Below are 10524 nucleotides of genomic sequence, written 5' to 3'. Positions count from 1 at the left end.
ACGCTTCAAAACAACGATTATCGCCGCCATATTAACCCTTTGGTGAGAGTGTGACCTTAAGCTTACAGACGTGTTCGGCACAGCTAACAATGAGACTGGTTGGACAAGCAACAAATTACACCGTTGGTTTGTTTTGATCTGAGAGTTGATGTCAGTAGGGAGGGGGGCATCGGCATAAACAAGCGTCACATTTTGATGGTGTTTTTGGAGTATTTTAGGGAATTCTGTTTCCCAAGTGTCAAACGAAGTCAATGTAGGAATATTGTACTGAAAATGTTGTCTCAGATCCTTGTCAGCGTTTGACTATTTCACAGCCAGCTTGGAAATCGCACGGCATCAAAATCGTAAGACAACCGACGACGCAATATGACCACGCCGTAATAAAATGCTAGTAGTAACCATTCGTGAAGTTTAACGTTCATCGTAATTTCTTCAGGAAGTACACATTCGTGAACGTTTATACGAGGAATCGCGATAACGTCACGGTGACGCAGTGGTGGCAAAAAGCAGGTTGTTCGATTTACATATTAACCAGTTATTTGATCTGGTAATTTTAGATGCAAATTTTAATCCAATCTACTGACGTCCTGGTAGGCACCAGCAGTCGAATACTGTAAACAACAACAGCGATCGTTCGCATAGCCTACTGCAGCTCTTTCATGCCTTCTGCCGGAAGTATGTTGAACTTCAACAGCTTGAACAAACCTGGCAATAAAATGTTATTTTATCGCGATGATAGTCTCTAAATAGTGGTGAACATGACCGGAAGTTTCTGTCATGAAGATTTTTTAGCACTGGTTCCGAGGTCTAGTCATAAAGATTGGACTTAGATGCACTACAAATGGATTCTAGGTCGTATGACACCCACTTATCACTACGCATCTCTCCACTTGCTATTGACTTGTTCTGTCACGTTAACCTCAAGACCTTCTTCTATGACCCTGCCGAGGTGCACGAGGGTAAGCTTTACAGCTGAACCGGTTTTACAGAACACAACACAACACAACACTGCTAACTTTTGTTTATTGTATTGAAGAAGGTGTAATTATGGAGGTCTTGAACAAAGACAGATAATGACATTAATCTTGTTGATCAGATAGTTGTCAACATATCGTTTGGTGATTTTGAAGTATTTTGAAGAGCGAATGAGCCATGGGGAGTCAATGTCTTTGTTTTCCTGCTGATCTTGAAATGATTGACATGTCCAATTGGACGTGACGAACAGGCCATTAACATTCAAATCAGTGCGTGCCGAGGAGTTCTTTACCTCTTTAAAATGTGTTAACCTAGTTTCATTGTTTTTACTCTTTACTCGGCGTTTCGTTCGGATACAGTGTATGGGTATATCTAAATTCACATCATACTAGTCCACACAATAGCTATGTGGTAAAGACAGAGAATGACATATGAAGTGAAAAACCCTTTAATGCAAAACCGTTGATATATACTAGGTGGTAATATGAATATCTATTATTTTAAACTCTACTATCACTAAATACACTTAATCTAAATTAAAAAGTAGAAAGAATGCTAACAACCAATATATCTGATTAAGCAGAATACTGGCAACGGCGTCAGGTTGGATATTCAATATCTTCTGTGAAGCTCAGCATTTGTCCTATACTGTAAATGCAGAAATGTTCGCGGTGGATGAATGTTCGTGGTTTCCGCGGTGACCACTTCACCGCTAACTTAAAACCACCGCGAACATTTTTCTATAATGGTATTAGACTGCAGTCTATGGTGTTACCGCGAAATTAAAACCACCGCGAAAAGTCCCTTTTCCCCCTACCGCGAAATTAAATCCCCTCGAACTTAAATGCATTTACAGTATTTGTCCTAAAATCTTCTTTAGATCTATCCAGAACAACAGATCAATAGTATACTAGTAAAAAAATGAAGTTAATTTGTTTTATTACGTAAGCCTGTAGCCTGTATTGTATTATCCTTAAAACAGTAGTATATCGCTAAGTCAAACTGATACAGTCAATAACGAAAATATTGTCATGTGGCCCTTAATGCTGTATTATGGTATGCATGTCTAAGACTGCTGAAAGACTCGTTTTTTTGCAAGTTTCTGATATTCATTGTTTCCTTTCTCAAGTGTGCGTGGGTCCAGGGTCTGATAGATCCCCTCCCCACCACCGACATCAGATGTGTTATTGACTCCATGTTGGCTGATACCATAAGCCGGACCACGCCGTTTGGTGATGTCGTCATCGATGACGTCACAGTATGTCCCGTCGTTGTTCGGGCGGTTTGTTCTAGTGTCTGCGTACGTGTCGTCAAACGCGCTGTTTTGAATAGTTGTGCCGTTAGCCCCACGCTTTGATTTTACGCTGGCCAGTCTGTAAATGATATGTTCAGATATCAAGTTTTTCTGTGAAGAAATTATTCCTTTTAGAAATTATGCATTTTTTTTTAAATTTGTACGTTACAAGAAAGTTATCATAGCAGATTCACTTGGAATTAAATTCAAGCCGGGAACGTTGTTCCATCTTAACTTGCATAAGTCTGTCCTTCAACTACACATTTAAGTTGAAACAGATAGTTAGTCTTAAGATTGACATGGAAACGTATTTATGAATAATGATAAATATCTTCTACTCACCTTCGTTTGAGCACAACGTTGACAGCCACTGCAGTAACAAGTACCACCAAGAGTAGGGCTAAAACTGCTCCCAGGCCAATCATTCCTTATGAGAAAAGGGGTGGAAATCATAAAGTTTAGTACAAGAACTTATGTGAGTTGTAGAATAATGTAGAACTGTTCCTTATATGAGTCATTTCGTCATCATTTATACATAACGTTACGTCTGTTGCGTCTGTTCTTTCCTAGCCACAAGGGTTATGTGTTCGGCTGAGTGTTTTTCGTTTGTCTCTCTCTCTCCCTCTCTCTCTCTCTCTCCCTCTCTCCCTCTCTCCCTCTCTCCCCCTCTCTCTTTTAACAGCAACGCTATATCGAAGATAGATCTTCACGATCATTGTTTGATGTTTTAAAAATGAAGAAATTAATAGAATATACCAAGTGAATGTATGATGTCCTCCTGATGTAGGGTGATATAGAGGAAGCAATGACAAAGTGTTTTGAAGTAAAAATATTTAAAGCATATTTACACGTGCTGATTCCTTTGCAGAAAAGCGTACCTTCCCATACTGTACAGTAGTTATGTGATCACAAGTTTGTAATTTGGTTAAATTTAGCGAACAAAGCATGTACTTACTGCTACTGCTACTACAGTACTGCTATTGTGGTATAGCTTGATGAGTTACTTACCTGCAACGGGCATGAGGATATGGTTGGCAGAAGTTCTATGGTCGCCGTCGTCGACTGAAATAGTCAATAAGATTGATGAGTTAATCTTATACAGGTGATCACGTAGACATCGAGTGTGGCAATGGATCTGGCAGAGTGTGACATCTAGTGTGTGTGTGTGTGTGTGTGTGTGTGTGTGTGTGTGTGTGTGTGTGTGTGTGTGTGCGTGCGTGCGTGCGTGCGTGCGTGTGTGTGTGTGTGTGTGTGAGTGTGTGTGGAGAGTAGGTTCATTGTCGCCACACTGCAAAATTACATACATGTATAGATTGTTATTGCCTTTGCTTACACGTATGTACAAAACGCATCTTTACCGTGTTATCACTTACCTGTTGAACTAGTTCCTCCTTGAGAGCCGTTGCCCTTAAGCCCATCCGTAAAGAGACACCTGGCTCCTGTACCCGGGGCTGGGACGTCAATACATCGGGCCTGGGCAACACATGGGCTGGGTGAGCAACCGTCGATGTCTAAAAAGGGGAAAAGAATACATTCGACGAAATAGTACTTGTACTCACAGATATTCTAAACAGCTAACAAATAACGAGAAAACGAAGACAACAACAACTCAGTTGTTTCTGGTTATGTTTATTTAGATCAGAAAAGTATCGGGAACGTCGTGTAAGGAGTTAAGCTTTGCAGTTTACCTTCAACCAAAGAAAAAAGTAGGCATAGAGATATATATCTGGCATACCACGTACACATAGCATCAGTTGTGGGCATGCCCAGCCAGGGTAAAATCACTTGCATACACATCACTGGTAAGACCTAACCTTGAATATGCTGCAACAGTATGGGATCCGTATACAAAGAAAGACAAAGATAAACTTGAAATCGTACAGAACCAAGCTGCCAGATTCTGTACAAACAACTATAACAGAGATGCTAGTGTTACCAAAATGAAAACAGATCTGCAGTGGACATCACTTGAAGACAGAAGGAAAAGGTCTAGACTTTGCATGATGTACAAAATGACCAATAAACTGGTGGACGTACCAACTGATAAGTATCTAATACCAGCTCAAAAACGAACAAGAAACAGCCATGACTTCAAATACAAGAGTTACCAACCTAGGATTGATGTGTTAAAAAATTCGTATTTTCCCAGAACTATCGTAGATTGGAACTTGTTATCACCAAGCACAGTAGGGGCATCTTTTCTGGATAGTTTTAAAGAACGCTTGCAGATAGATGTGCAGAAGTTAGGTGTGACGGATCGTTCAGTGTAATATAACCAGCTGCTGCTGCACCGCGTGCCTGCGAAGCTGGTGTGTTACGCCGAAGGGCGGTTATACCGGCTATATAGATACAGATACAGATACAGATACAGTTTCGATCATTTAATTTTTCCACTATCAAATCAGTCTTTACCTGTGCATCCTGTTCCATTTTTGCGTCCATCTCCCACGTACCCATCCGTACAGTTACATGTAGCTCCTACATCTGGTGCTGGGACATCAGTACAGATGGCCTGGGCAACACATGGGCTGGGAGAACATCCGTCGTTGTCTGGAAAGGAAAAAAAAACATGACTACTATTATATTCTGCAATAAACTGTCAAGCTGTAAAACAACACTACCACTTGCAGTTAGAAAATAAGTTCTAAAACGGCGCTTAGTATGGTTACAAATGTTGACATTGTCACATCATATTCTAGCTACGATCCATCAAAATACACGTTCTTCCAACAGATAAACAGGCAGATAGCTAAATTGATACCTGGGAAGATGTTTGATCTTCATTTCATCCATTCATGTTATTCATTTTACCAGGACATACACACACAGGGCATAGCCCTGTTTTTCAGGAAATCCAGGGAACATCTTTAATTCTAGTTTCTCTTTTACGTTCTACCTGTGCATCCAGTTCCGTCTCTGCGCCCATTGCCGCCATAACCATCCGGACAGGTGCATGTAGCTCCTGTACCAGGGGCGGGTACATCAGCACAAGAAGCCTGGGCAACACATGGGTTAACTGAACAGCCGTCGATGTCTGGAATGGGAGCGGGTCATTAACCCTTAATTATCATATAGCCAGGCGCCGCGCGGACCAATCAGAAGGCCCCGTTTCACGTTGGTTATGACACAGTAACATATAGATTCTGGCCAGGCCGGTGTGTTCGCTCCTTCTGATTGGTCAGAATGAATCGACACCGGCACCGTTGTCGATTTGCATCGACACCGGCACCAGTGTCGATGCAAATCGACACCGATGCCGGTGTCGATTCATTCTGATCAATCAGAACGAGCAATACACACAATAAAGTAAGGGGTATTCAGGCATTGGCCAATCAAAAGGAGCGAAACATATGCCAGAGCAGAGGGAATAAGTACAGACTGCAAGAGGGGGGTGGCTCCTTCTGTCAACATTGCTAATGAGTATTTTTTGTGGAAATTTTGGTCTCAAAATACAATCTGTAATCTCCTTACAAATGTATGTACCAAAGAACAAAATGTGATTTTTCAGAAATTCGACAAAGGAATTCACACGTATAGTACCAAGGGATCTATGCCTCATACAGGAGTTTGCAAGCTTGGTTAGGCTATATGATAATAACGTTAATGACCCGCCTGTTCCTCGGTGTACATGGTGTCATAACGCCTGGTCCTTTACTATAACCACCTCATAAAACCACCTCGTTCGCTTCGCTCACTCGGTCGTTTTATTCGGTGGTTATAGCAAAGGACCAGACGTTATGACACGATACATACCTCGGGGCGGGTCATTAACCCTTAAGTCACAACAAAGGCATGAGCGCACAATGTACCTTACCTGAACACCCAGTCCCGTCTTTAAGTCCATCTCCAACATATCCCGTCCCACAGGTACAAATAGCCCCTGTACCCGGGGCAGGGACGTCAGTGCAACGGGCCAGGCTTACACATAGGTTCGGCGAACAAGTGTAAGTTTCTGGAAAAGACACCAAAAATTCCAAATGGCCATCCTTTCTAGTATATGAAATCAAATTTATACAAAACGAAGAAGCACTAAATGAGACATTTACAGCAGAAACAATTACGTTGAGCATGGATGAGACTCTTACACCACATCACACCTCACCTGTACATCCAGTTCCGTCATTCCGTCCATCCCCTACATATCCAGCCCTACAGGTGCATGTGAATCCAGTACTTGGTGCAATGACGTCAGTACAATGGGCTTGGCTGACACAGGGGTTCGATGAACAACCGTCGATGTCTAGAAATAAAGGTAAAGTTAACACTACTGGCGACACCTACACGTGAAAACGCCGTTTACCGGGACATTTACTTTTGTCTTATTTGGCACCGGCGCAATGGCGATTGAAGCACTAGCACCGACCCACCTTTTTAACCATAACATTTTACACGGTCTTTTCTGTTGGGTTACTCCGTGAGTAAAATGAAGGCATTCGCCCACATCTTACCTGAACATCCAGATCCATCTTGACGACCATCTCCCTCATATCCGGTCCCACAGGTACATGTGGCTCCTGTACCAGGTGCACTGACGTCTGTACAACGGGCCCGGCTGACACAGGGGTTCGGTGAACAACCGTCGATGTCTGGAAACGAAAAGAAAGGAAATGAAAGTTGAATTTATTGTTCTAGTTAAAAGTAAAAATATACTTAAAGCAATAGACGAGAGCTAATAACAAAGGTTTCCATAATAGTATTGCTGAATATTGTATTTGAACATGGCCCTAACTTAGCACAGCACAAAAGTCAGCACCGACCCACTTTTCTTATTATAAAACTTACATGGTATTCTGCTGGGTTGCTCCGTGAGTATAATGAAGACATTTTTCCACATCTTACCTGAACACCCAGTTCCACCTTTACGACCATCTCCCTCATACCCCGTTCCGCACGTACATATTGCTCCTGCACCCGGGGCTGGGACGTCAGTACAAGAAGCCAGGGTAACACATGGGTTCGATGAACATCCGTTGTTATCTTGAAAAGACACGATTTGATAGTTTACTCTAGGATCAGAAGTGTCGGTCTGATATATGAGATGTGGATACTGAAGAAGCAGAGTTACGTGGAGCGTGAAGACAAGTTTCAACACCACACCTCACCTGTACATCCAGTTCCGTCATTCCGTCCATCTCCCACATATCCAGCCCTACAGGTACATGTAGCTCCTGTACCTGGAGCAATGACGTCAGCACACTCAATGCGTCTAAGACACGCTCGTCATGTCCTACCCAACCTCTCATTTAAATATTATAATGACATTGAAATGAGGAAAGGTGCTAGTAGAAGCTCCTGAATATTTCATAGTTAGGGCGATAATTGCTGTAGTTTCACCGCCCATTACTCCTCCTTCTATTTTGCATTCGTTTGCGCAGATTTCACACCCTGTTGAGTAGTCCCCATTAAAACATACAATCCAAACAAATTACGGCTCTCTCAACAAAACTGCAGGCCAAGCTTGTTGTCAACTTACAAACATAGCAATGTTCTGAGACTTGACAATGGCATATCACAAAATGAACCGATCAATGCTGCTAAACTAAATGTTTAGAATATCAATTTTCTCACTGGGCAGCAAAATAAACATAGCCACCACAACCTCTACCCTGTTAGCATATGCCTTCTTATAAATCAAGAACATCACACTGGCTTGTATTTTGAATGCGGCGCGACGGCTAGACAATCTTTTGTGCTTTGTTTCTGGCAAGGAAATGCAGGCAAGCCAAGCGTGCGGACGCGATGTGTTCTCTAGACTACTCTTCAGTTAAGGAACAAACCAGAATTATTATAGTATCCATGATTCAATCAAAGGGGAAATGATACATTCCTTCCACTATATGGCTCAGGGAAAGAAGCAACAAGCGCATGTTTGTAGCAAGCGTTGAAAAGATAAACCTTTGAGCATTTATGCCAGACAAGTGAATACACATCACTTGACTTTCCCGCTTGCACGGGGAGGGTGGGGGGTTGGTGGATGGTATCACGTAAGCTTTGTCTGAATTTTCCTTTTGGGACTTGAGGAAATATTTCTACTTATGGGACAGCAATAGTCAGAAAGGCCCACTGGACTTGTTTTCTATCTCATTTTCTGATATTTCCAAGTTTGATTGGTTAACGCCAACCCCAGTAGCACTAGTACTAGTACTCACGCTTGTCCATATTAGAAAAGAATAGAAAACCTACAGCTACTCTGAGGATCTGCACAGGAGGCTGTATGCTTTATATGAACTAATAGCTGTGGCCAATAAGTCCTCTGCCGGCTAAACTCATTTCCATTGCCACAGCAAGATCTGCTTGGAGGTTTAACGCCTTGATAGGAAAGCGATTCATATACTTCGCGACTGTCTCCACAAATCAGGTAAAAATCTCGCTATTCCTGGCCATTGTCGACCGTGAGGTATATGCTTTATATGAACTAATAGCTGTGGCCAATAAGTCCTCTGCCGGCTAAACTCATTTCCATTGCCACAGCAAGATCTGCTTGGAGGTTTAACGCCTTGATAGGAAAGCGATTCATATACTTCGCGACTGTCTCCACAAATCAGGTAAAAATCTCGCTATTCCTGGCCATTGTCGACCGTGAGGTATTTGTAAAATCAATATTTCCCAATTAGTTGTGAAAGAATATGTACATTTTCCAGACTTGCTATACATACTGACCCCTCTGGTCAAATTCCCGTTTTGGAGCCGAATTTCACAGTCCCATCCCCCCGAAGGAAGCAGTGGTAGAAGCCACATCTATACTAGACTATAGTCCTTGATCTAAGCAAGGAGGTTAAAAAATCTAAGTGACCCAACCGTTGAACGGCTGTGTTCTTCCATAGCTATCATCACGTAACATTTTACGTCATCAAGAAGTGTAAGCATGTTTTCTAATCAAAATCACAGCTCTTGAAATTACAGAAGGCCTAAAAAATCGGAAACAAAAATTCCTTCTACAGAAAAGTTACGATAGGTGCATGTTTCAAGCATTTATACCAGACGGCTGAATACACATTTCACTGGGTCCATTCGGGGTATGAAATGTTACTATTAGATTTTCTGTCTATCCATTTTACCGTGTACCTGAAGTATTTTGCCTTCTTACTAGTCTTTGAAATACAGTTTTGGAAACAAGGAGATTAAAATACATGTTATTTAACCTCCTTGTTGAGACAACTTTGTAATTTGGACTTGAATGGATACCATTCTGCTTGTGTGGCTCTGTATGTCTTCTATGCATAATTAAAAATAATTGCCCATAATTACTTTGAGCGAAGGTGCGAAAACAATTAGTCTATTCACAGATGACAGGCTGTCAGCGTGATTGATGATGATTGATGGGCCCGAAGGAGCAAATTTACTAGAATTTTGACTTTTAAACTTTAAAGCCTCTCACTTAGCGCTTGGCTTTGGGTTACAATGTTGAAATTGGGTGCAAACAATACGCAACAAGTTGGTTTATATGAATATCGACTCCCTATCTCTATTCTATTATTGTGTATTTGGCTATCGGTAGGCAAAGTCATAGCCACCCCTAAAATGATATTAATATTTTGAAATCTAAGCATTGTCTTATACTCTGGAGTGTACAGCTCTCGACATTCCGATAGAGTGCAACTTTCTCCACATCCTCTGAAAATTTCATGTACCAATTCTGACCGGAAGCGCTGAGTGTAGGCCAATATTCAGTGAGTCAAATGGGTCCAATATTATTATGAATCATGGATAAATTATGCAGATTTTCCTAACAAATAACAACTTTGTTAGACTCTTGGGTATTTGGTTGAACTTTCCTGAAAATATGAAGTTAATTGGCCGCTCCAAACTTGAGATACACTCGATTTTCCAGGTAGCCCTGTATTACCCCTAATTTAGACCACTAGCGTGTCTTAGACACATTGAGCAATTGGCCTGGGTAACACATGGGTTCGGTAAACAACCGTCGATGTCTGAAAACGAAATGAAAGTTAGCATTATTGTTGTACATTAGAGTATATACGTACATCCCGCAAAAGACGGAGCTAATAACAAAGTTTTCTATCAGCATTGCTTAACATCTACCCGCCTTTCAAATCAATATTTGACGCGGTATTCTCTGCTGGGTTGCTCCGTGAGTAGAATGAAGGCACTTGCCCACATCTTACCTGAACATCCAGTTCCATCTTTACGAGCATCACCATCATATCCCGCCCCACAGGTACATGTGGCTCCTGTACCCGGGGCTGGGACGTCAGCACAGGAGGCCTGGGTGACACAGGGGTTCGGTGAACAAC

The 10524-nt window shown here is 41.9% G+C and overlaps 1 protein-coding gene across 1 annotated transcript; it reads right to left on the bottom strand.

Annotated features, from left to right (window-relative positions):
• Nucleotides 1-1754: 1754 nt before the first annotated feature.
• Nucleotides 1755-10413, bottom strand: LOC118432296 (neurogenic locus notch homolog protein 1-like). Its single transcript, XM_035843834.1, has 12 exons — nucleotides 10396-10413; nucleotides 7372-7465; nucleotides 7109-7246; nucleotides 6718-6855; nucleotides 6372-6509; nucleotides 6084-6221; nucleotides 5166-5303; nucleotides 4682-4819; nucleotides 3643-3780; nucleotides 3278-3331; nucleotides 2612-2696; nucleotides 1755-2348 (listed from the first exon to the last, which is right to left on the bottom strand). Exons 1-12 carry the CDS (start codon nucleotides 10411-10413, stop codon nucleotides 2042-2044), a joined length of 1524 nt encoding a protein of 507 aa, XP_035699727.1. The 3' UTR covers nucleotides 1755-2041.
• Between the last annotated feature and the right edge of the window lie 111 nt (nucleotides 10414-10524).

Source organism: Branchiostoma floridae, chromosome 15 (assembly GCF_000003815.2).
Source record: "Branchiostoma floridae strain S238N-H82 chromosome 15, Bfl_VNyyK, whole genome shotgun sequence".
In the NCBI taxonomy this organism is placed as follows: domain Eukaryota; kingdom Metazoa; phylum Chordata; class Leptocardii; order Amphioxiformes; family Branchiostomatidae; genus Branchiostoma; species Branchiostoma floridae.
The sequence above is the reverse complement of the archived record's forward strand: the minus strand, read 5'-3'. Positions and strand labels throughout refer to the sequence as shown.

Coding starts and splice junctions, on each gene's coding strand:
- LOC118432296 (XM_035843834.1), bottom strand. Junction 6,510..6,717: donor AGATGGATCTGGATGTTCAG/GTAAGATGTGGG, acceptor CTTTATTTCTAG/ACATCGACGGTTGTTCATCG. Junction 2,349..2,611: donor AACGTTGTGCTCAAACGAAG/GTGAGTAGAAGA, acceptor TATCATTTACAG/ACTGGCCAGCGTAAAATCAA.